General features: G+C 40.0%; 1 protein-coding gene across 1 annotated transcript; it reads left to right on the top strand.

The window, feature by feature from the left end:
* Nucleotides 1-609: 609 nt before the first annotated feature.
* LOC311042084 (semaphorin-7A) lies at nt 610-27,676 on the top strand. The gene is made up of 14 exons (XM_084052630.1): nt 610-821; nt 5,757-5,896; nt 8,173-8,235; nt 9,040-9,135; nt 10,749-10,854; nt 12,106-12,213; nt 12,809-12,948; nt 13,629-13,807; nt 15,046-15,154; nt 15,344-15,551; nt 19,446-19,561; nt 19,837-20,009; nt 20,619-20,674; nt 23,590-27,676. Exons 1-14 carry the CDS (start codon nt 743-745, stop codon nt 23,934-23,936), a joined length of 1,920 nt encoding a protein of 639 aa, XP_083908756.1. The 5' UTR covers nt 610-742; the 3' UTR covers nt 23,937-27,676.

The following is a 27,676-nucleotide window of genomic DNA, read 5'->3' as shown; positions in this document are numbered from 1 at the left end:
GTCCTCAAAAGTACCCGTATCTTCCGTATTGTTCAATAAAAAGCATTTTAATCCGATTGGTGGCCATTTTCTAATTTTGTGATCGCCATGTGACCCTATCGGTTGGAAGGTGCATTGCACTCTGATACATTATAACTCTATGAGAAAATGGCCATCGATCGGATTAAAATGCTTTTTATTGAACAATACGGAAGATACGGGTACTTATACCCAACCGAAGTGAATTGTAACATCCGTGGCCATGGGGTAAGCACTTTATATTTGAAATATGAACGTGTATGTAGATGTACTGGCCAAAAGGGGAGAAAGTGCAAACACCAGGTTGAAGTTTCGTCATGACTGTCATAAAATATATGACAGTCATGTTTCAGAGCTAGTGATGATGATTCCTCTGTTCAACAGGTACTGACGCACAATATTGCTGCGCACATGTTCCAGCAGCACATTCCCACTGGTTCCAAAAGTATTGCTTTTACCAGAGCACTTCTGTGTTTTGGCGCTTCCTCCAATCTCCGCTCCCCGTTCCTTTTGTTTTCGAGGTGGAGCCTGTCTGTCTGATACCCCGATCCTCTCCACAGCCGAGTGAAGGCACACGGACAACATTCTCCTTCCACTGACTGGGGCCAATCAGCGCGAGGACGTATAACAGCGACATAATAATAATAATAGGTGGCAACCACAGAAGGAAGGCTTTTTGGAGAGCGTATTATTATTTTAGGTGGACTGTCTTCTACCCTCAAAGATGAAACATTTCATCTTGCTGTCGCTTTTTGCTGTGGTTTGTGCTGTAAAGTCACCTCGCCTGAAATTTGTTGTGCACGGTAGGCAGACCTATGTTTTCTGCTTTCAATATTAAGTCAAACATCGGTACAATAATTCTATGCTGTGTGTGTGTGTGTGTGTGTGTGTGTGTGTGTGTGTGTGTGTGTGTGTGTGTGTCACGAGCCGCGTCTGGACGTTTTATCATCAATATTGTTGAAGGCTAAAATGGTGTGATCGGTGTGATTGACGGATGAGTGAATGAACGAACGAACGAATGAATGAATGAACGAATGAATGAATGAATGAATGAATGAATGGATGGATGAATGCATGCATGCATGCATGCGTGAATGAATGAACGACTAGATGAATGAATGAATGAATGAGTGGTAGTTTAATCTGGAAGTGATGCACCCAATTATTGGCCAATAGCCTAATATTGAAAGAATTGCATCAAAATGCACAAATAGGCTAAACCATTGTGCTTCTATTCGATTGATAGACCTATGTTAACCCCCTCCCCCGCTGCCCAAGTAGTAAATTACGCCCCCTCCTCCATCTAGGCCCGGTACACATGTCCAGTCTTTTGCATGATGATTGATTAGGAAACCGCTTTGTATCTATTGACTGGCACTATATGCATGCAACAAACTGTATAGCGGCTATTTGATCTCATACTTATAGGCTATTAGCCTATGTATCCTATTTTGCAAAATGTTGTGGTCTAATACAATGAGAATTCATCATCTTGATTTTTTTTTCATAAACTCATGAATTGCGTTCATACGCATAATATTGCGTAGCAACATTCGTGGGTTACGTCATTGAGACGGAGCAGAGCTGATGCACTTGTTTACCAATTAGGACGCGTTAAAATGTTCACATCTGTCATCTGATTCCCGTTCCTTAATGTCTGGTTGTAGACCAGTGGTTTTCAACCTTTTTCATATCAAGGTTCATTATTTATTCGGCATTTGAGCCACGGACCACCATTTGATGAGATTTAGCCTCTCAGACCCCAAACTTAGAATATGTTGTTGTCGTTGGATAAGATTTTGTCCACAATTCCATGCTGTATTGATGTGGTACTATTAGGTATGATAACAGGCAAACGTTGATCAAAATAATAATTATTCTACTTTCTCTAATTGTGTAGACTTATAGTAAATTAAGCGATGCAGATGTTTAACAATAATTTAACTCTTGAGCGTAAAATAAAACCAAATGGACCCGTTGGTTTCATTTTACACTCCCAAGAGTTCCATTTGGTTACCAACTCTCCTTCATTTAGCTGAGGACCACCTGGAACCCCCTCAAGGACCACTGGTGGTCCCCGGACCACTGGTTGAGAACCACTGTTGTAGACTAATCTCTGACTCTGTTAAACCTAACTCTAAACTGTAGATATCGGGTGCATGGGGGCATCACTGAGTCCTCCACCACTATTGACATGTATCATTGCTGTGGAGGAAAATGTCTTTTTAGAGCCAGAGGTCGACATTGCTGTAGCTCCGTGCAGCTGCAGCGGCAGCGCTGCAATGCAGGTGCGGGGGTTGTTAATGGTAGCCTACCGCAGCAGCCGGCGACCATTTACACACACACGAGCACACGCACACGCACACACGCACGCCGCACACGCACAGAGAGAGAGAGAGAGAGAGAGAAGAGAGAGACACACAGAGAGAGAGAGAGGCGAAAAGCCTTGAATTGTAGGTAGAGTTAGTCTGGAGGCATTAGCCAAAATGAGAAGATCTACAATCTACAAGCGTTGTGAGCTTGTAGATCGGCAGAGAGATTTTATGATAATAATAATATTACTGAGGAAGTCTATAGTAGAGGGTTTAACTGCAAACACATCCAGTGAATGGAAAATTCCAGGCAGCACCAAGATGACTCGCAATTAACTATTCCCCTCACGCCAGCACTACGTCGCACACACTGCTCTGTAATGTATTCACAATCGATAGAGCCAGGCATGTAGATCCAGTTAATATGCGGCGACGCAACACTCGTTCCCCTGGCAGAGATGAGCAACACAAAACGGTCCAGATGGCCTTACGTGGTGTCCGTCAATTAATCAAAAAAGATGTTATGCAATAGCCACAGACAACGTGTAAAGGTGATGTCACCACAACATTAAGACCTTCAGATCGAAGTAAATAGTAAAAGGAGAAAGAAAATCGATAAAAACGCTCCTTGGTTTAGGCTGGAGCAGTAATCTAGTCAAGCACCAGAGCCTGTTTCAGCACCATGGACAACGACGACACCCTCCCCTACGTGAACTCTCTCTCACTCAGTCACATCACTCCAACTCACACACACACACACACACACACACACACACACACACACACACACACACACACACACACACACACACACACACACACACACACACACACACACACACACACACACACACACACACACACACACACACACACACACACCACACTTTTGCATCAGTGAATGCATGTACTTGGTCTTATGGCTGAAAGAGCATGGGGATAGGGTCTCATCAAACCATTGCCTGTGAGCACATCAGTGAAAAAGCTCTTTTGAATTCATGACTTAGACAGAATATCTTGGCAAATATTTATTGAAGGACCTTAAACTCATGATTCATTAAAAGTGACTTTCTAGGGAAAAAAAATCGATGCAGATGAAAATGGTATCTGACATGTTTTGTCTACATCCAAAAAGTAAGCTGGAAATAAGAATTCTTAAAGAAATTTTAGATGAAAAGGTTTAACTTTACATTTTTGTTCAACAAACAACATCAAGAAAAACAAGCCCAGTGGCTTTTAGAAATGTTTTACTTATTTCATTCTAGAGCTCTTCAGTGGGCAAATAATACTGTGTAGCACAGTACATATAGTATAGAGGAGTAATAGAAGAAGAGCGGCTTTGCACTTATTGTGACATAAATTGTATTGAGAATGAGTTTCACTTTATTTTCTACTGCCCCTTATTTCATGACCTGCGTCCAAAAATATTGAATAGGTGTAAAAACCTTGATTTGATAAGGTGACTTGCATAGATTTTTTAACATAAGATATTTGTACTTGCAGAATATTTAGAGAAAGCATGGGACAACGGACAAAGAAAACATATGTGATTGATGTATACTTATTTTAGTTTTTGGGTATTAACAAAATATTTTCATTTTTACTGTTTCTATGCAGTTTCTGTTTCTAGGAAGTGAATGTGATATTGTTTATTTATGTTTTTGGTGTCTTATAATCCCGTAAGGGATGGGTCTTATGACAAGACACGATTCAAATAATAATAATAATAATTCATTCATCTAGGTATATACGTACTGTAGATATATATACACATTACAGTAGATATACTATAAAGTACATATGTCCACATGTGTCTTGGTAGCTCAGTCAGTAGAAGACTCACACAGTGTTTGAGTAGCACAGCGGGTTAAAGGGCAACTTTGCCGATTTTGCACCCAAACCCTATTTTAATGAAGTTGAGGACATAATAAACATGATGGAGTGCGTTTTGTGTTTTTTCTGTGTTTTGATATTTTGAACATGGTTTCGGCGACTGTGACATCATCATCGCACAGAATGTCAGTTCTTCCTGGACTAAAATGGACTACAGTCCATGTTTCCTGTAGTTCCAGTCAGTCCTTCTCCTCCAGCTGATGTCAATCACCTTGTTAAGACTGTCTAACACCTAGTCAGACTGTACCAAGTGGTCAGGGAAGAGAGAGGGGTGTTTGACTGGAGTTTTTGTTTTGTTAGTTTGGCTTTTGTTTTGCATTTCTTTAGTTCTTTATGCATTTGTTTTAACCTGTATTAGGTAAATTGTCATTTGTATTTTATCTGCAAATATTAATGTTGTTAGATGGTGTTTACATATCTTATAAAGTTATTGTAGGAGTGTCATGGTGGCCTTCACTGTGGAGGTGCTGGTAGACAAGTTAACTGACACCTTAGAGCAGTTTTAACAAGATGATTGACTTGATCAGCTGGAGGAGAAGGTCTGACTGGAACTACAGGAAACATGGGCTGTATAGTCCATTGTAGTCCAGGAAGAACTGACATTCTGTACGATGATGTCACAGGCGCCAAAATCATGTTCAAAACATCAAAACACAGGGAAAAAAAGCCAGACACACTCCAACATCACGTTTATTATGTCCTCAACTTCATTAAAATAGGGGTTGGGTGCAAATTTGGCAATGTTGCCCTTTGAGGAAGGATTTTACTACACAAGTGGTGCAACAGCAAACAGGGTTTCCGTGTTTTACTTACTCAATAACACTTTGGTAAGAATTGGACACATCGGCCACTGCAGGCAATCCAATTTGTAACTTTATGATTATAATACAACAACAAATCCTTGAGCGTTAGTTGAACTCAGCGAGTGTACAAAATGGAAACAAATGGACCTGTATGGGACCATTTAGTTCTCTCAGAGTTAAATCAGACTTAAATTAACACTGACAATTTTACTGTGTAGACCTGCAGACCTACATAAAAGCCTTTCATTTTAGGATACTTTGAAACCTTTCAAATTTTATCATGACGGCGTAAAGACAAATAGACATGATTTGAAGAAATCAAATCATGCTTACTATCTGTCTATGTAAATGGAATTATCTTATGAGTGTAGGCAGAGGGGTGGTTCTGGGATCCCAGGGTTCACTGTTGCACCGTGTGGATATGTTATTGGCCTTTATTCAGTCAAACATCTGTGATGAGTAAAGCTAATTCAGTCATTTCACTATACCCAACCCTTAGCTAAACGAATTATGTGTAACGTAGCTAATTCAGTAATTTCATGTTTCCACCCGCCCCTAAGCGAAACTAAGTATGTGTAACGTAGCTAATTCAGTAATTTCATGTTTCCATCCACCTCCTAGGCCAAACTAAGTATGTGTAACAATTCAATTCAACTCAATTCAATTCATTAACATGTTTCATGCTGTTGTATACTGGTATGTTAATACAGCATTTTGGTGTGACCTACAGAGCCACCCAGGTTCCACTTCCAGAAACCTGAGAACTACATAAGCATGTACCACCCGGAAGGTACCAACACTATCTACGTGGGGGGGCAGGCAGTGATCTACGTGTTGACGTTCACCGACAGAAGGGTTCGCGACCAGCAGGTACACTTACATCTTTCCACATGTAGTCAGTGGTGTAAAGTAACGGAAGTACATTTACTAAAGTACTGTACTTAAGTACAATTTTGAGGTATTTTTACTTTACTGGAGTATTTCCAAATGTCATTACTTTTACTTCTACTCCACTACATCTCTGAGACAAATTTACAGACGATCTACAAGCTCACAATGTGTCGTGATGCGACACATTGTGAGCTTGTAGATCTGCTTTTTTCAAAATATTGTTATACATTTGAAAACTTGAAATAGGACATTCTGCCTAATGAGTACTTCTACGTTTGGTACTTTAAGTACATTTTGATACCAATACTTTTGCACTTTTACTCAAGTATTTTGAATTACGGACTTTTACTTACTATATCGCAGTACTGATACTTTTACTTACTGTGAGTAAAACAATTTAGTACTTTTTCCACCACTGCATGTAGTCTCTTTTTGATCTAAGCAGGCGGTGAGCTAACAGGTAGGAGGGGAGTCGGTATATTGGTCAAGGACACTATGACAGGTCACATGGTCGTTATGGAGACCATCCAACCACATGACCTTCTAGTTATGAGACAATTACTCTAACCAGCCAAGGCCACCTCACCACTATGAATAACAAGGAAGGAGAGGAGGGGTAAACAGTGTGGACACGTTCCAACTGTCTGGCTCTGTCTGTTGTCAGTGTGTCCACTCTATTTGGCCCATATGGCAGGTAATCATGTATCGTTTGGGGGTCCTGTTCTATTCCAACAATGTAATGGACTGGCAAAATTCTCAAAGTGGCTGATTCATTTGGGGAAATAGTAAATATAGTTGCTGTCAGGTGAAAACCTCATATCCCCAAAACCGTTCCTTTTTATTATGATGAAAATAAAATAGTGAAAATAGCCGACTTACAAGCTCACAACGTATCGCATCACGATGTGGTGTGAGCTTGTAGATCTGCTATTTTCCGCTAGATCTGCAATTGTTTTTGTAAGGAGTCAGGAGGTCAGAAATGTAAACAGGTGCCGCTCAGTGATTTAAGAACAATGTACATTTTAAAATCAATTCTGAACGCCACTAGTAGCCAGTGTAGTGAGACAAGAACAGGGGTAATGTGTGCAAGGCACCAACCTGCTCAACAGTAACACTGGGGGATCGAACCGGGAACTACCTCCTGAGCCACTGTCGCCCCATGCAGTGCCTGGGGATTTACCAGGCACTGCAGCAAAAAAGTTTGTATCCTGCCTTAGAGACAAGGATGACACAGTGACCAAACACAGGGCCAGGGGAGTGGGTGTCCAGGGGAGTGGGCCAGAGGTGAACTGTCTGTCCCAGTGTTGACCTGCTGTAAGTCAGTGTCTGACGGGGAGGAAGCACTATGGAAGATATTAGGACATGCATACATAAATGAATGAAACCAAGCTTATCTCTGTCAATGAAGAGGGAGAAGATAATAACCCAAGCTCAGAATGTCAATATAGCCTCAAGATAATACTGTTATAATAGTATGTGTTGGCCAGTGTCAACAGCGGCTATAGCCAAACAGATTGCCAGTGTAAATACGGAGCTTCATCTTACTGTGTTCTATTTTTTTGTAATTACGGCAGCCTTAACGTTCACTCTTGCAAGTAATTGCCAAGCAGTTGTGGTAGTGCAGTGGGTAGAAAAAGCCACTGTTACAGCAGGGTATTAGTTTGTTAGGGTTGTGATTCCCATTGAGGACAGGACACCCTCATGCTAAAATCAATTGCACAGACAGTCCCGAAAGGGGCCTTTGATAAAAACAGGTTGGCTCCACTCACCAAAACACTAGCTGAAGGTATGATGCTGCCAAAGCCACTACCTTTATATTATTAGTGACATAAAAAACAGTTATGATGCTATTGTCCAATGCTATGCTATTGTCCAAAAGAATAAAAGCATTGCGATAGTTCAGCCAGAGAGAAAGCACTGCAATGCAGAATGCCCACGACACTCCAGATTAAACAACAGTCTTAAGGTGCACGGCTCAACAATATCATGAAACTGAGAAAACAGCCCGCACACAGTGAATGTCCTTTTCACATAGTTGTATTTTACCTCTCCCTCGCTTTACAAAAGTCGCTTTACAAAACAGGAAACAAAATAAAAACAACTTTATTAGGGAAAAAATAGATTAAAAAGTAAAAGATTATTTCAGACAGTCACACCGCCAAACTTAATGCAATATGATTAGAGTAAATGGTTTATCATGATGAAATTCTCTGACTGAACAGGACAAAATAACAAATGTGTCATTCCACCCACAGATCCCTGTGGCAACTGATGAGACTGCAAAGGCGACTTGCATGGCAAAGTCTGCACCGCCTAAGGTAGATGATCCACTTTTCAGACTGCTCCGTCATCCTTGTTTCAAAGCATCCTTTTCCTATTCCATCACTTTATCGTCCTTATCCTTATGTATCATCATCATCATCATCACCATCACCATCATCCTCTTCAGCACCACTACAGTGAGGTTAGTCATGCAGTGGACCAGTGTGATAATGTGGCTCTACAGGAGGCCAGCCATCTATAAGAGGGACAGACTGTGTGTCTGTCTGTGTGTTTGTCTAGAGCTAATCTTGCAAACCGCTGCACCGATCAGCGCCAAATGTATTGTGCACGCTGCCAATAGGCTAACTTTGTACCTCCACTATTGTTATTTTGTACTTATTGAACCTTTTAACTTTAATATTATAAAATAATAATCTTAGTGCAAGGGGATGCTGGTGTTCATTTTGTCTCATTTGGCTTCACTTGGTTCTGCTACTCTGCTACTATGAGGACGATTCAGTATTATATGAAAAATAAAACAATACATGAATTATGCCCGAAGGTTGTATTTAGTATTCATTCTCACATTTCATCTTGTGGTGTCTTAAGGGTAGAGGTTCATTTTCTGTACTTGATGAATAAGTGATGCATACGGAGCTTTGAAGTCACTGCAACCACTCTGTATTGCAGGGGTAAGTCCACTGTGTTCTCTGCCAAAATGTTTAGAAAATGGATCACTTCCAGTTTGTCTTTTTCAGTTGCGAATTCTCTCTTCCTCTCTCTTTCTCTTCATCTATCGTCTGTTCTCCTTCTGTGTGTCTTTTTCTGTCCTTCTCCGTCTCTCCCTGGCTCTCATACAGTTGGAGTGTGATAATTTCATCACAGTCATTCAGAAGGTGAACGACACCTTCGTGGTTTGCGGGACAAATGCCGGAAGTCCAAAATGCTGGCTGCTGGTAAGATATTTTGCCTATGAAAAGTCTGGAGAGGAAGCACCCAGTCCCCAGTTGTATATTGCACTGGTTCTTAGCGTGTCCTTCAGAGGTTACAGTGAGTGCCCATGCAGCTAAATGATTGATAGTGAAGTGGGACCTAAGTGGGAGATCGATCTCAGAGGCAGAAATGTATCATTCAAGAATTGTATTTGAGAGAGATTTTCAGGTGTCTGTGCAGAACGAAAATCAGAAATATTCAGGCTTGGTGGTGGGCTTCATTGATAGTGTTATTAAAATAAATCATAAAAACATACCTCTTTGCACAATGTTCTAATCATTCATTTGATTTGGCATGGCATTTGGGTGCATTTTATTCAAAGGGGATCACAATGACCAGGCCCTGAGTTCTGATATATAATTGATTTTGTTCGTTTAATGGCGGCATCCTTGGTAACACTTAACCAATATAAGGCTCCCAAGATAAGACCTATCACAACATCTGCCAGAAATCTGGTTTAAGCCGGATCTAACCAAGTTCAACTGTTTGGCAGGGACACGGCTTGGCAAGGAAATGGTTGAGACAAATGGTGTACTCTGTGTGCTAAACCAGACACATGGTGCTCTCTGTGTACTAAACAGACGAATAGTGCTCTCTATGTGGCAACCGATATAATAGGTTCATGCTTGTACGAAAAGAAAGAATATATGGAATATATGTCTGATACTAACATATACATAGTATATATGGAAATGATGAACATGATTCCTCGTAAGATGCCACCACAATAGTTAGGAACCAAATGGACCCTTACAGGTCTGTAACTCTGTGAGAGTACAAATAGAAGCAAACAGACCCTCACGGGTCCGATTGGTTCCATCTGTACACTTGCAGAGCTAAATGAACACTGGGAATTTTACAGTGCAGATCTCAGAGATTAAAAACATTATAGCATCCGATGGGGGTCTGTGGCCTTGTGCATATCAAACCTGGGGGTCCTTGAAAGAAGAGGTTGAGAATGACTGCGGCCTGGGGCATAGACAGAAAGAAGATAATAATGTCATTGAAATGAAAAAGGTTGAGAATCACTGGCATGGTGCATGGAGAGAAAGAGCAATACTGTAATTGAATTTTAAAAAACGGTTGAGAATCTGTGGTATAGTGTATAAGTACTGCTGTACGACTGCTCTTCCCCTGGACAACACTGTTCTCTTTGCAGCTGCCAGATAGAACACAAGGAATTTGTCTTGCGTTACAACATATTGTGTTCTACTGCACAGTAAAATCCTCTGTGTTCATTTAACTCGGAGAGAGTAAAAATGGGCCTGGGTCCACTTTTACTCTGCAACTGCACTACAGATGCAGGGCAGAGAACGTTGATACCACAATATCTTTTATGTGTAAACAACACTTTTGGACATGGCTTTCCCCGTTTTAAATATCACTTAATAAACAACGTGAAGCAACATTCATTTAGACTACTGAGAGCATTGATCAATGTGCATTGTGAGCTCACAACATGGTGTGAGCTTGTAGATCGGATATTTTCAGCATCGCCGTATGACAAATCTAATGGGGATACCATGCTAAATTTGGATGGACATGTCAGGTTGTGAGATGTTTTACCTCCCCACAGGTAAATGACACGGTGTTGACAGATGTCCAGGGAAATGGACACATAGCGTCCGCCTCAGACATCTCCCCACCCTATCCCTCCCAGAGGTTCATCAGTCTGCCTGCAGGTACAGCACAATGATGGGAAGTTTACTTTTCATGTGGAAGACGGTCACCTTACCATAGCAAATGCATTACAATAATTAAGTCAATTGCTAGTTATCATCATTTGTTTATTTACTGTATGTACTCTTTTTTTCAATCATATTGTAAGGATACTGTCAGCATTGTATATGGTACTTCTTTACAAATGTTATGAATGAAATGGCTGAATCTACTAAAGTCGTTCAATTTACTTAATTTGCACACGTCACAAATGAGAAAAGGGGGCTAAACCATACAGCCAACCATGTAATGCTTTGAATGCTTGTGTTTGACACAGAAAACCTTGGTAGAAAGAAAAACTGTCTACTACCAGACCTCATTATTACTCCTGAATCACAAATTAACATGGTATTAGCTGGGCACAGTATCAAAAGCAGCTTTTAGTATCACAAATCAGCCCCTAATCCTGGCAGCATTTCTGCACATTAGGAATAGAGACACAAGCCCTGGAATATTTAGTGCCATCCTCTACCCATTGCACTAACCTGGGATTGGAACCCCTAAGGTTGGCATGCCAGTGCCATGTTCTACCCCTTTAGCCACACAGGACCACTTAACTATGAAGAGTCGCTCAAAAGGAAAACATCATTCATAATCAGAGCTAGATTGACAACATAAAACAGACACAAAACTGTTTACGAAACCGTTTGCTGCTAGAATAATTAAAGAAACATTACAAGAATCCATAAGGTATTCTTGAGACCAATGGAAGATCAATTTGCAGTGCATGAAGTTAAATCAGATGGAGATTGATTGTTCAATGAGCCAGTCATCTGCTTGAGTAGTGCAGCATTCTAATAATAATCTGTTCAAATGAAGCCATTAGTGCCATGATTTCAAAAGCTTCCCCTTTGTATTGCCATGGAGACAGACCATTAAGTGGGTTGATTGAAATGTAGTGATGGGGTGGATGCTGATTGGCACAGACAGCTGCTCCCCCTTGATGTCTTCTCTGTGTCTGGCCAACACATTTATTTTTTATTTTATTCTCTCTCCTCTCTACCTTGGCCTTCTCTGTAATCTTGTTCTCTGCCTGTCTATACTTTCTCTCACATCCATTAAATGTTCTCTCTGTATGTCCTCCCTTCTTCCTGTCTCACTCAATCTCTTTCTGGGCCTCTCTGGCTTTTTCTCTCCATCTCCTTTCAACTTCCTCTCGTCCCTCGAACCAATCCATCACACTCTGTGTCCCCACAACCCCCCTCCCGCCAAAGACGGGAGTCTGTACTCGGCTATGTCGTCGGTGGGAGGTCATGCCGGCTCTATTCGACGAACGTTTGGCTCCCAGAAGCTCCTGAAGACGGAGAACGTTTGGCTGCTGAGTGAGTAGGAGGAGAGAAGTAGAGACCCGTGCAGGGTTAGTGGAGGGTGATGAATAATGGTGGGTGGTACAGGGCTGTGTTATTTTTTTTTAACAACATCAGCCAGCAGCCTCCTGTGAAAGATATTGTTTTGCCGTGTTCAAATTTGCCCAGTCTGTGGCGGGGATTAAAGGTTATTCAGATCCCTCGAAGCCAGTGTGCCCTGCATGCCGCTTGGTTGTTGAGGAGAGATATGCATGTGAAAGGAATACGAAAGCAGAAGCAGAGAATGTGCATTGCAAACTAAGAAATGGTCTCTCATCATGTCAGACTTCATCTTGCTTATGTCTCAAATTGAGAGGAGATGAGAGAAATATATGTGGAATGAAACAACCCGTTTCAAATGTTTCTTTTTAACACAGTTTCACTTCTTTACACTATTCTGTGACACTATTATAATACTAGGCAAGTCGCCTTTGTTTCAAGGTGTTAAAATTCAAAAATAGGACGTGGATTTGCATTATACTCACATTTTCAATTTTGTAAATGAGAGAAATAACATTTTAGGACTTTTGTCAGCAGTGTAAACATTGTACCGTTATCCTTCTTGACACAGATCCGCAGTTTGCTGGTGCTCATGTAATACCATCTTCAGAGAAGTTCAAGGAGGAGGTTTACTTCTTCTTCAGCGAGATCAACAAAACAGCCAGGGTGGATGAGGAGCCATACAGGGCCCGCATCGGACGAATCTGTACGGTAGGTTTTTACATGCCATTTAGTGATGTTATTGTTGTGCAATGTAATGTTATTAACCCACATTTGCTAGCATACCATCTGTACCATACAGCCTTAAATAACATTGAAAGGCAGACTTTCAATGTTATTGTTATTCAATGAAATATAATGAGTAGAGCATATGTCACTAGTTTATAAACCAAAATATCTAATTTAGTTTACCAGCATGAGATATCTATCATTTGAAAAAAGAAAATAAAAGTAAACTAATGAAAATTATTTACGGCACTTTGATCAATGATGATTTGATTTGATGAAACTATGATTTATTGTTAGGCTTTTTATACCTTTATTGATAGTACAGTAGGTAGACAGGAAGCGGGGAGAGAGAGACGGGGAGTGACACGCAGCAAAGGCCGTCGTGTTCGGGACTCGAACCCGCGAATTGGGTCCAGGTGCCCGGACCGCTAGACGCTTTCTCTAGTTCACAGACTATATACTATCTTAATTTTAATATAATGACTGAAGTGAATTGCACACCTTCACCAGACTGAACCTAGACTTTTTAAATTGCACTACAGTACATACAGTACGTTCCTATCCCATTGTAAGTGCATTAATACCGTGTAAAATGTAGTGAATGTAACATTCATTAAAATTACAGATTGTGTAAATACACTTGTCATGTGTATCATTCCCAGGCGGATGAAGGGGGTATTAAGGCCCTGCTGGAGAACTCATGGACCACCTTCATGAAGGCCAGGGTGATGTGCGGTGCAGGCAGCACACAGCAGCAGTACAACAACATCAAACAGGCCGTGGTGCTGACAGCTCAGGACAACAGGGCAGGAGTCATGTATGGCTTGTTTGCCAATGCATGGTAAGCTAAAGCTGAATGACTGAATGTTTTTTTGTTTTTTTTTCAATTGCAAATGAGTTATTTTTGATGAGCCACAGTTGTATTAACCCATTAAGGCCTGAGGTTCTGATTTTACAAAATGTCTTCTAAATCCTAACAGTTTTTCTGAAACACTTATGTTACTATATCAGTGGTTCTCAAACATTTTCACATTAAGGACCTCCAAAATGATATGTATTTGGCCGCCAACCCCCATCTGAAAATGTTTTGTTCCAGGGACCCCCAGAAACAAAGATTTGAGTTAAAAGTGTTCGCTTTAAAAAAAATAGCAGATCTACAAGCTCATAGCGCGGCACTCGGTGCCGTGCTATGAGCTTGTATATCTGCTATTTATGAATAGCCAATGTATAAAATAATGGTTTAAGTGGTTACTCAAATGCGTTCCCGGTTTTAATGGGTTAAAGGACCACTTCACCCATTTTTCCAACCTATCTTCATATTATTGGTCCTCACTAATGCTCATTATAATATGGCACCATTTTTGTCCACTCACTCTGTGTCTCAGAGGAAGGCTGTTGACAGTTCAGAAACACGCCTACCAGTAACATCATTGGTAGGCAGGTTTGGACGTTTCAAACAAGATTTCAATTATTTATTTTTCTATTAATGCGAGAACATTTTTTAATATTATAGCACGCTGACTTTCCAGGAAATGAAAGGTTGTAGTTTCTATTAGCTTGGATTCCCCATCGATGATGTCACTGGTAGGCGGGTTTCTCAATCAATCAATCAAGCTTTATTTATATAACACAATTCAGAAAACACGTGCAGTTCAGTGTGCTTAACAGAGAAAAGAAATATGTAAAAAATACATTTAAATACATAAAAAAAAACAATTAAAAGCAGGAAGAGAAATGCAGAAATGCATTAACCTGGATAAAAGCAACATTAAACTGAACTGCCCACAGTCCTCCTCTGAGACAGAAACTGAGTAGAAAAAATAGTACCATATTATAATGATAATATTTTATACAAAATGGGTTAAGTGGTCCTTTAAGTTCAAATTAGCCCTTAACAGAAACAAACATAGAAAACACACTTTCAAACAGCTCAGATAATGCATTGCAATCATGTTTTAGGATTTAGTCTCATAAATGAGTGGAAAAAACAAATGTCTAATTGGCTGTATTTATTTTTGATGTACTCAGAGATTACGTGTTTTCTCTGTCTAAACTAAAATGTTGTATGGTTTTGTTCAGGGGCAGAACAGTGATATGTGCCTACTCCATTCAAGACATTGACCAGGCCTTCTCTACATCTAAATTGAAGGGCTACAGCACTGCTTTCATTGGCACTCGCCCTGGAATGGTAAGTTCATTGTCAGTTAAGTTACAATATTTAGCAAATCCAGTATCTGAGATAAAAGAAGTGAACGTGAAATGATTGTGTAATGACATTTTGCACCATCTTCAGCCTGCTCTTTCCTGATTAGTGATTATGCTTAATTTATACACCATTGTACGACAAAGTATAAATCTGGCTTTACTTTCTTTGTAGTGCGTCCGCAAGAACGCATCGATACCAGATCAGAACAACATCAAGAACCTGGGGGTCATCCGGTACCACCCAGAAATTGAGGACGTGATCCGTCCGGTTGGCGTCGCTCCCCTCGATCTACCCACAGATGACCAGATCACACACACTGTGGCCGACATCGTCTTCGCAGTAAATGATGAACACTACAGTGTCCTGTATCTAGGAACAGGTATGTGTGTCTTTGAGATTGATGTGCATGTACAGTACCATAAGGAATGTTTTTTATGTATAATTTATGAAAACATATTAAATTCACTAGTACAGTAGCTACATTTTTACTACAAAGGGTTCAAATGATCTATGTCCAAGCTTATAAGACAAGCTATAATAATGAATAGATCATTATATAGGGAAAACAAGCCTCCTGTTCTTGTAGAATCGAAAATTCATGAAAGGCCAAATTAATGGGTAATGGTATACATTAGATGGCTAATCTTGACATTTACATTATGGATTTAATATTGCTTAAAATGTTACCAATACTGCGAGCAATCAATAGCAAGACGTTCACCCAGCAAATGGCGACACAGTAATGGCAGTGTCAAAATTTATTGAAATGCTGCTTTTTGAAAAAAATCTTTCATAAGTGCTCCTTTGTGATTACAGAAGGATTGCTAAGGCAACCCAATAGACTGCGCAAGCCTTGGCCAAAACTTTGACCTACTGTAGTAAGTTGCTATGGAAACCCTGTCAAAATTTACACTCATACCGTGTGGGCATGAAAGCCAGTGGTGTAAAGTAACTAAGTTCATTTACTTAAGTACTGTACTTAAGTACAATTTTGAGGTATTTGTACTTTACTTGAGTATTTCCAATTTCCAATACTTTTACTTCTACTCCACTACAATTATTTGAAAACTTTGGTTACTAGTTACTTTGTAGATTTTGATTATTATTACAAAACATACATTACCCCTTCAGCCCTATTTAAACTTTGGCTATTTTTAATTTTTTGTATTTGAAAACTTGTGAAGTGGGACCTTCTGCATAATAACTACTTTCTACTTTTGGTACTTTAAGTACATTTTTATACCAATACTTTTGTACATTTTGAATTCCGGACTTTTACTTGTAACAGAGTATTTCGACGTTGCAGTATTGATACTTTTACTTAAGTGAAACATTTGAGTACTTTTTCCACCACTGATGAAACCTCAGCCTTTCTGTTTGTCAAAACAAAGTGATGCTTTCACTATAATTTCTGGTGGATATGATGGTACACATTGTCATTCATAACCATAATTCTGAGTTGTTTCAAACAAGAGTGCATGAAGGGCAACTTGGCAGGAAAGTATGGCCTCTCACTGTGGCCTCTGCAAAGTGTGTCAGTGAAAAGAAGAGGAGAGATATAACGCTATGAACAGCCATGGGCCTCTGTGCTGGTCTAAAAAAGAAACTAGAGCAGTTACAGTATACGTAACTGTTCAGTCATGGTGTCAGGCTGTGATACAGTATGTGATGGGATGGGATGTGTTATAGGCATGCTGTTTGTAGGTGTTTATGCATGCATACATACTTGGGGGTTGAGATTTGGTGTGTCTCACATCTTAAATATTTTTCACTTCTGACAGCTGTTCACAAACCAAGGTTAGCCCCGTTCCACATTTCATCAGCTTCACTGTGAACAATATATATTGAAAGGTTATACTGTAAGTTAAGGTCAGCAATCTGCACACTTAGCCTAAATGTCTCCTGTGTCTGTAGGAATGATAGAGGGTCTCCTTGTATATACTATCTGAATATTTGTTGTTGAGAGAAGTGGATAGCTCATCATGATTGATAGTGTGATTGTATCATTGCCATAGAGTGTTTGTTCAATGACAGGGGTCTCCCCATTCTCTTCAGCAGCTCTTTAATAGACAGAAAATATATTTTCAGTTTGCCAAAAACAGTATATTTTCAGCATACATTTTATAGTGTTCCAGACAGTTCCAACTTTGTTTGCTCATTTCTTTGTGTCATCACTTCAATTTCACTTGTTTATCCTGTATGCTGTGTATGATTTCTCTCTTCTGACTAGATAAAATTGGTATCTCAACCTGAAAATGCCTTTACTGTCTACTAAAGAGCTGGAGAGACAGGGAGGTTAACAACAAATACATTTAATATAACTTACTGCACCTTTAAGGAGGTCCAAACCAATTTGAAAGTACAACTGAACCAGCCTTAACAACAGGATTGTCCTTGGACCAGGGACAGTGAAATAGAAGCCTTTTTATAATTTAGCCCCACTTGTGGCAGGGGCTCTAAGGATCGCTATGTCGGTCAGTCGGACGGTCCGTCCAACCACTTTGGTTCAGTTTGCTATAAGGAGCAGGACAGCCTATATGGGCCGCTTAAGGAGATTTTAGACAAAGATTGTTTCTGGTCTGCTGTTGGAGGTTATAGTAAATATTATTTTCTCAAGGCCACGAAGAGCCATTCTAGATCAAGTTTCCATGAATTCCATTTGACTTGAATGTTATCTTCAGTGTCAGTCTCAAGAGGATTGACATGATCCTGAATGGTGCTTGTTTGGTAGTAGAGGCTGTGATCTGATCTATGGTCAGTGTGAAGCAGAGCAGGGGCCAGGGAATTGGGTTAGCCTATAATTTGGATTAAAGGGATACAATGAAAGTTGCTCAGTTGTCTTAATGAGATAGTTTTGTCCCCGTTTGTTTTTCCACATACAATTGGACACGCCTATAATCAATTCCAATTGTGAGTTGCCCTGTACAACCACAGCACACTCTGCATTCACCGGGAAATTCAATACTTCTTATTGCAGGAGGGGAGAATGTTACTCATTCCGTTTTACTCAGACCATATACAGTACATACACATATTATGGTGTGTTCCACAGTCACAGACTGCAACATTATGTATTTAGACACTAGAGCAGTTCTATTTACTAACGTTGGCTTGGAACAAAGGAAAACTGACAGGTGGACACTAGTGCAGCATTGACCTGAACTCAACTCAACTCAACTTGATTGTCATATCACAGGTTTACAGGTGAAGAAAAGTGGGTGAAATTATTTGTCATACATGCTCCATCATTGCAGTTTCAAGAAAGGTGGAAAGATATAAAGAAAAATGTGATCAGATATCAAGATGGCAGTGTGAAGATATCTGCATAAGGTGCATGATATATACATAAGGTGGGATGAGGCAGTAAAAATAGCAGCAGATGTAATGACAGATGCATTGCATAAGGTGCATGGTTTAAGGAAAAAAATATACAATGCGGCAGTTAAAAGTAGCAGATTATACGTTAAATTAATGAGGATTTTACTGTGTAATGTACTGTGGTATTGACTGCTGCAAGGCTTTGAACCTCTGTGTGTGAAAAGAAAGAGAGGCAGTCTGTCTCTGAGGCTACAGAATGATAGAACAGGTATTAAAAGAATGATTTTCCTTCAGTAACTCACTGACAGACAGCATGACTATAAGGTAAAGTAAAGCCTTTTGCATTTTCAATCATTGAGCTGTTGCAGTAAAGCCTTCCTCAGGGATGGAAGAAAAGTCTGAACAGTATGCTGGTTATATATATTCATTATCTTATGTTTTATGATCAGAGTTTAATTTTTTTACAATTCAAAAAAGTCCTTGACAGGCGAAAAGGAACAAAATAAACTAGATCAAATGGGGATATATCAACTATGAAAATACAGTAGACTTGCAGAAATCTCCACTGTAAGTAAAGTAAAGACTGATTTATGCTTTGGTGACACAAAACAATACGAAAAAAGGGTGACACATCAACGTGGCATGTTGGAAATAGATGTAAATCAGGCTTTACTCTGAAACTAAAGAATCACCATCACCAACAAGCACTGGTACATGCTGTAGATGTAGATGGAATCAAGCCTTGCTTGGAGGTTGTTTACAAACTGAAGGAACAAGGAGCACGCACATCCTAAAACAATGGTGCTGTACAACAATACAGTACGTACATCAGGAAAATACCTGATGAAGACCGGTTAGGGTCAAAACGTTACTCTTCCAATGGGAGCTCAAACAATGTGCGAACTTCCCCTCTTTTCCTGTTTACAAACTATATCACTCATCTCCTCTTTTTCAGAACAAGGCAAAGTTCTGAAAGTCATTCACACCAGCGACGAGGCCTTCATCATTGCCCAGTATTCTCTGTTTCACAACGAGGGTCCCGTTTTAAACATGGCCATCGACTCCCAAAAAGTATGTAAAACATTCTATGCTACAGTAGCCTACTCACATTTCATTACTTTAGCTGCCATTAAATCAATCATTTATGTATGCTTATTTGAATGAATTGGACAATTTAAATTAGTTTGGAGTTTATTAGTTTTCATTTTAGTTTAAATTAGTGTGCATTAGTGTGTGTCTTTACAGTTACACTATCATCACTTTAACCTATCTGTATACAGTATCTTTCATATATCTTATAACATTTCAGCAACATGTACATCTGGTATTACATAATTGCTTCTTAGGGCCACCTTTATGTTGGCACGGCGATGGAGGTCCAGCGACTGCCATTGGCTGACTGTGGTCGCTATGGAGACACATGCAGGGAGTGCATCCTTTCTCGCGATCCATATTGCGGCTGGGACAAGGCCAGGAGGAAGTGCCTAGCGATCCCCTCGGGATACAACATCACCACTGGGTATGATGGGATATGATGTCACGTGTCAGTGGGGCTGTTACATGTTTGCAGGGACTGATAACAGCCTGCCTGTTTAATATGCAGCCAAGATTGCGTTTTGTTTTTGGAAGGGTCGGGGGTCCTTTCTTTCAGCGCACTCCCAAGCAGTTTCATAAGAAGTGAATCGCTGCCGTCAGCTAAAAGAATTGCATCTTCAAAGCAGCCTCAAGCCTGATTTATACTTAGTCATACGACAGTGTCCCGTATCAAAAATAGCCATGATGTGATGTGCTGTGCACTTGTAGATCTTCTATTTTTGGAACAGGACACCATTGTACGATGGAGTACGGCATCATTGTAATTTTGGCAGCTATGCACTTCTGAAAATGTGTCATGGGGTTGGAGAGGGATTGGAATGGTTTTATCATGGGTTTGGAATGAAACTTGATATACCAATATAGGACTATGTAAACTTTAACACTCTTTTGTACCTTTCTATTCGCATTATAGAATGATTTATCACTGTATTTTTTAAATTGAGCGTAATGAATTCTGAGTATAATTTTGACATGAAAGCCTTCCATTTGTAAAGCTTTTACTGCAAATTTTCTTCTCTCTATTATCTTCCAGGACATTCATGCAGCATCTGGACCAGTCAAATGCTTCTGTTTGTGGTGGAGCTGCTGGTGAGTACAGTATTATGTTCTTTTTCTCCATGCCCTATGCTATCTTAATTAAACAAAAAAGGGAACTTTTCTGAGGAGCCACAGTCCAGAGATGATTATCATATAATTGAGCTGTGCCCCAGAAGCCAGTAGGGAGTTATTTTTATATCAAAGCTTGCCCTGCTTCCAAGACAAAAGCCAAGTTCTATAAGCGACTACTCATGGCAGTTTCTCCGATCTAACTGGGTAGGTATCTTCATGAGAGATCTCTCTTTTCCATTACACATCTTTCCAGTTGTGTCAGCGTTGCAACGGTCATGCCTGTCTATACTGATAAATTAGCAACCCTGAATCTTTCTCAAGAAAAGTTCAAGATGAGAAGATACACTGTAAAGAGAAAGCTGTTATAATTTCCATATATCTTTCAACAATGGAATCTTAGGTCAGGTATTGTGTATTATTAGCATGATACAATAACTTTGCCTCTGTAGCATCCAAATATCAAGCCAGTAGAAGTCCAATAATGACGACTTTTTCTATTCAGGTAAAATTATCACCTGGCAAGATGTGTATTAGAGTTTGTGTTTGATGGGTTTCCTTGAGACTATGGGCCCTATTTTGGGGGAAGTGGCGAACCGGCATGAAGTGCAGTCAACACTGTGGCGGGTGGGGCATGGCGACAGACGTTTGGTCATTTCTGGACTGGAGAAGGACAGAGTACCCGTGGTGAAGTGGTGACGTGGGTTGGAATAGGCTGATTTATCTGGGGGAATATATTATAGCGTGTGTGTTGCAGGTGGATTCAATCATGACCAATCAAATGACGTTACATTATCTTTAAGAGAAGTGTGCTGTGCTCAATGCAATGGTATGCTTGTTCTTGTGTAGGAGGTGTGGCCAAGTGACGCCAATGAATCTACAGCACATCAAACCTATGAGAAGCATTTCTAAGCTCAATTCATAGTTGCCATAAAAACTACATGGGTGGATGGCCAGAAAATGTCTGCTGCATGAACCTACAGTAATCGGATGTCTGCTCAGGGTCCACTTTCGGTCCGCTACGCTGCTCAAATGCAGACAATGAGCAGATGTCCACCTATAGTGATTGACGTTTGAAAGATCCTGAACCTCTCTCTTTGTCTCTGTGTGTGTGTGTGTGTGTGTGTGTGTGTGTGTGTGTGTGTGTGTGTGTGTGTGTGTGTGTGTGTGTGTGTGTGTAACATGAGGCTAGTGAATGATAGAAGAGATATTAAAAGTATCAGAGAAAATAATAATACCTGGGCACTTCAGGAGAGACTACCCAAATAAAATATACTGGAGCACTCGACTGGTCAATCGAAACATCAGTCACCCCTGCAAAACAATAATACACGTGCAGACCAGTTGAGTGCTCCAGTATGTTTTATTTGGGTGGTCTCTCCTGAAATGCCCAGGTATTATTATTTTCTTTGATGTAAGTTGTCCCTGTTGAGCACTGACAAGCCCTTCTACTGGCTGAAACGCGCTGGACTTCTTTTAAAGATATTAAAAGCATTGTTTGTCTTCACTGACATTGACAATGACGGATGAGGCGAAATAAAGCCATTTGAACTGTTGCTCTGAGTAGACATCCACAGACGTCTACAGTAGGAGGTCTGCAGCAGCCATTTATTTGTATCTGTGCACCTGTCCATGTGATCTGTCCATGACAAATGTCTATAAAATGGGGTTGGTACAATGGAATATGAAACCGAACCAGGCAGTGTGTGTAATAATCGACCCAATTGACGAATCAGTAAGCATTTTGGAAAGAATAAACACCACATGCCTTCAATAGTCTCCATGTGTTGTGGTGCCACAAACCACAACAATTGTGCTGGATACAAGCATTTAACCTTTGTCACGTGTGGGTTAGAATGCATAGAAACATATTAATATGTTTTCCAGCTTGAGGGATTCATAACAAAGTGAAACAGACAAGCATAATGTGTACATAAAGAGGGTGTGATTTTGGATACATCTATCTGCATGCATCTCTGGCAATAATAAAATGTGCTGAAACTAGCAATGGAAGAGCCTGTGCTTCACTATATGCCATTATAGATCTGGTCCAAACAAGGTGGGTGGTGGACGGTGTAAATCGTGTTCCTTGTTGACCACCTAATTTCAGTTTCAATTCGATTTGCAAACAATAGACCCATAAATGCACCTCTCCTCCCCACACATGCCGGAAGGGATAAATATGCCACATTGCCCCCCGGAAATTGTCAATTCGCCTATTGCACGCCTCACGCATCCTACCCCAAAATAGGGCTGAGAGTCCAAATGCCCTGCTAGCATCCCCTAGGGTCTGGACTGCTCCTAAACCCATCTGGAAAATAGCTGAAGGGTGGTGCTAGGCTGCTAGGTCACCAAATATAGAAAGGTTTATTTTCATGGCCCATTAGATTTAGAGATATCTTGTGCACATTTTTGCCTAATGGTGGTGCTAGAGGAAAGGCCACCAAAACCATTAGGGGTTATCCAGGTTCATGAAGGTACACAGGATGTGCCATAGCTAAAAGCATGTAGAATGGATAATTGTGTCCCATCAGGCCTGTATCCAAATAGTAGTAGTATTAGTAACCTTGTGATAACTTGTCATAGAGAAAGCACTGCATACAGTACATGTGGAATAGAACACAACTCTGACTGGGGAAGGCAACAAACACAAACTTTGTGTTGTGTTCTTCAAGTCCTCCTTATTTTTCATCAACCAGATACCATGGTGACTTGCCAAAGATTACAAATAAAGAATATTCTCCGCCTACGGTTGGCAGCTATGCCAAACCTTGTTTTCCAAATTAGGAGCTACAGTTAGCTAATAAAAAGATGCATTTTACTGTAAACCTTCTGTATTTTTCGATGATCGATGATCTAATTCCTCAAAATAATTCTTGATTTCTGCCTTTTTTCAGCACTGAAGCAGCGCAGAACATCGCCCAGGGAGGTGGTGGTGCAGTCAAACACATCTATCTTCCTCCCTTGCCCTGTACGCTCCTTCCATGCAATGTACCGTTGGGAGAAGGACAACTGCATCAAGAACTATCCCTGCCTGTTCTCCGGGGACTCCTGTGTCCTGGGGCCAGCTGTGGACACACCCCTTAAGGAGGGTGTGTTCCGTTGCATGGCTACCGAAGATGGATTTAAGGTTGAGGTTATCTCCTTTAGGCTGGTATACAATGGGGGGGCCCTAGCCACCTCCCTCGCTGCGACCTTGGGGTCTTCTCTCCTGCTCGCTGCAGCCACCCTTTGGCTCCTGTAATTGCAGCTAAAGCTAATGCTGCTAAAGCTAACCCCTCATCCTTATTGGCTCCCACTAACAGGAAAGGCAGGGGGTCACTGTTACCAGGTTAGGTTCGCACAGCATTGAGGTACAGGGTTTGGATTGCACGGTGACCACTATTTGCTTTCCTTTTGGTCCTTCAATTTATCATATCAATTTTGAACAAATTTTACTTCTAGTCCCCAAACTACAGTACTAGTAAATGGATGATTAAAACATTACTTTCAATGATAAAACAACATACTTTGCAGCTGTATAAAGATTTATATGTATTAGAACTTGGAAAATACATAATATTCAAACTTAAGAAGTTGGCTTTTTAAGCTTGGGGTCGCTTCCTATGAAATGAAGTCATGAGAGTTTTTATCTAGATTCATATCACAATAAGTGCTTTGCGAACCTTGCCTCTGACTCAAAAAGATACATATCCAATGAGTTGGGCAAAGAAAAACCCAATACCAGGCCAATTATTTTTACTGTTTCTCTACTTATTTTTAAGTTTACTTGATTGTGCTTATTTGTGAATATGTAAACCTTTAATACTGCTCTTACATCTAAACATGCATCTTGTCGGACTTGTTGGACATCAATATAGCTCACTAGTATTTAGAAAGAATGTCTGGTATTGAGATTTAAAAAGCCTTAACACTTCTGGGACATGTACCCCTAAGCACAATTTTGCAGTTGAAGCAGAATACTGCAGATGTGGTTAGACTTGGAACTAATAATGGTGCAGCCAAGTCTTTTCCAAATCAGCAAGAAGAAAGTGTCAGCTTTTTGACAGGAAGTAGGCGGATGGGCGTGAGCTCATTCTCGAACATCACTGTGTCTCAGCACCTCCTCCTCAGACAAGGCAGTTTTTGCACTGCAACAAATGTGAGTCATTTAAGGTTGAATTCAGTCTTAAAATCCAACTTCCAAAATCCAGTCTTCTTATCCAGCAAAACAAAATAAATCAAATAAAATCTGTCATGTACACGAGAACATTGTGACACTATCTTGAAACAAGGCAGATCACTCTTCCGTGCAGTCGTAGTGGAGTGCAATTAACTCAGTTTTCTTCATAACTGTAACAATAAATTAGATATTAAGACAGAATAAGAGATTAAATGACTCAAGGCCATCTTTTTTTGCAGTGCATATCATTTTATCAGATGGTATCAGACAAACATTTCACTACTGCATTTTCAGTAACCATTACTATTAAGTCATCATTTTAAGGGCAGATGAGGCTAAAATAAGTTGCATAGACAATAGAGCTGCATTTTGTAGCGTGCCAGGAGAAAAAAGGCTTGTGGTACTGTAATTATAACAGTGAAGTATGTTATGTATTTTATGCTCTGCCAATGCTGAATCCTACCTTTGCTGCCTATGTATGTGCCAGTTTATCTTGATGGTTATGAGTTTTATACCATAGTTATAACAAGATGCATAACCACGGGCTGCGAAGCATTCGCCTCTTTCCACAGGGAAATTAGAGCTATGTAACAGGCTAAGAAGTATTATTTTTCATACTTTTATCTATGCTGCGAAACAAAAGGCATGATAGATTTCAATATGATCCCATAGTAGAGTAAAATAGCAACCACAACAAACAGCAACCACAGAGAGAGAGACAAGAGAGACAAATCTTTGACAATATTCACGACGGCCATTTTTCTCTTATGCCATATATCGCCGGGGTCCGAGTATGACATAAAAACTAAATGTCACCTTGTAAACATGGTCAATTACTAAACAACAGTTGTTGAATCACTGAAGCCTTAATCTCTCAAGACATATTTTTTTTTACAGAGTGTGTTCCCAGATTGCTGAAGCATATACACAAGTCTAAGTCAAACCTTATGCATACTAATAAACTGATTGAGGAAGTACAGTAAGCTTCCTCTGTAATGAATTATTCAGTGGATTAGCCTGCTCTCGAGTTTGGAAAATTAACATCTAGAATAATGTAATATAAATCTGGCCACGCTAGGCTAACTAACTGCAGCGGGTATGATATTTAAACAACTAAGTCAGCTTGTGATGCTAACATTATCAAGGCATGAGCCTTCAGATCATCAGGAACACATCTATTCCCAAGTATACCCTATCTAAGAATTGTCCAATATGCCTTATCAGTAGATCAGTAGGTAGATAATGAGCATACCTTACATATGACAAGATAGTAACTATAACATAAATCTCTTAGTTAATGAAGGCGACCTGTCTGTTTTTTCTTTCTATTTGTGGTTGGTTGTGTGTCGCTGTCTTCAGATCTAAGGGATCAGCTTGCTGCATTGCACTGATGCCAAAACTAAGCTATGTTAAGCCCCTCATCCACCTAACACTTATCGCTCATGTTGCTTTTTAGGATGGTTGTTCATCAAATCCACACACCATTCTTTAGATGGGTTTTCCTCACATCTCACATACACGCACACATACTGTAGACACACACATACTGTACAGGCCATATTATATAATTACGTGTTATGCCTGTTCCTACAGTACAACTACTGTATCTGTGCAACTGTGCTCTAAAGAGTATGTTAGATTTGCCACGGTAAAACGGTTGTGCTAGCCATGGCTAATTGGGCAAATACACCTGCATTGCCTGCACTGTTGTGTGAAACAAGCTTACTGTAGTTTCAATACTACACAAGATTGATGACCTGGTGTCATGTGTGTTGTTAAGAAGACCGATGAATTGTTGCCATGCATTGTTGATTGTATTGGCCCTTTATGGTTTTCCTAAGGGAGTAGCCCCAGTGCTCAGGCTGATGTCCCTCTGAAATGTCCCCTCATCTAATTAACATCCTTGACCAGGGTGACAGCCAAATGCTGGTAGATTTGGACTGTCACTGGTAAATGTATCGACTTTACCTTACTGTATACCTACTACCATTCAATTCTAAATGCCAACATGACAGGTAGAATTACTAGAGTGGTTGGTGATTCTGAATGTTTACCAGACACTGTGGCCAATAGACAAAAAAGGCATTTCGTTTTCAAAGCTACACCCGTGTGTGGCTCATATAAGTTAGATTTTTTAACCACTTTTATAAAAATGGCCGATCTATTAGCTCACAATGCGTCACAATGTGATGCGTCGTGAGCTTGTAGAACTGCTAATTTTGAAAAAAATAAAAATGTAATCTTGTGACAATTACTGTATTATTAATTTGTTTTCCTTTTTGCCTGTAATGACATGTCCAAAATAGGGGCACCAGGTTGAAAGTGGTTAATAATTGCTGACACCATCTATCTTCAAGTCCTTGCTTTGACATACGTAGACATTCATGTGACTAACGCATCAAACTCATCAAACTTATCATCCACTGCCATCTATTATCAACAGCCCAGTCTGATGATAAAGGCTAATCTCCCTCAAAGCAAGATCTTGATATAATGCCTTCAGGAAACCATTTTGGTAAATCACGCCATCTGCTGTAAATGAATCTATGTCGAGTTAAGTGGATTGTGTTTTGTTTGCTCTGGGGGTTTTGAATGTCAAATACTGTACATGGTGTGTGTGTGCCAAAATTCTGTGTCTTGATATATCTTATTTTAAAATTAACACATCAAACTCTATTAAAAATAGATTTATATTGGTGTCATATCAGTCTAATATCGCCTCATAATCACACATCATGTATTTTTAAATAACAGATATCTATAGTGCAATAGATATTCATGTAACAAATCCATAATGCCATATGTTTTCCCTCGACTGAACA

Source organism: Gymnoscopelus microlampas, assembly GCF_963454915.1.
Source record: "Gymnoscopelus microlampas genome assembly, chromosome: 3".
Lineage (NCBI taxonomy): Eukaryota > Metazoa > Chordata > Actinopteri > Myctophiformes > Myctophidae > Gymnoscopelus > Gymnoscopelus microlampas.
Note: the sequence above shows the minus strand (reverse complement) of the source record. Positions and strands in the feature narration are given on the sequence as shown.

Bases quoted from the DNA above. Each gene is read 5' to 3' on its own strand.
- LOC311042084 (XM_084052630.1), top strand. From the start codon at position 743: ATGAAACATTTCATCTTGCTGTCGCTTTTTGCTGTGGTTTGTGCTGTA. The intron at 822-5,756 runs GTAGGCAGACCT...TGTGACCTACAG, and splicing joins CCTGAAATTTGTTGTGCACG to AGCCACCCAGGTTCCACTTC. The intron at 20,675-23,589 runs GTGAGTACAGTA...GCCTTTTTTCAG, and splicing joins TGTTTGTGGTGGAGCTGCTG to CACTGAAGCAGCGCAGAACA.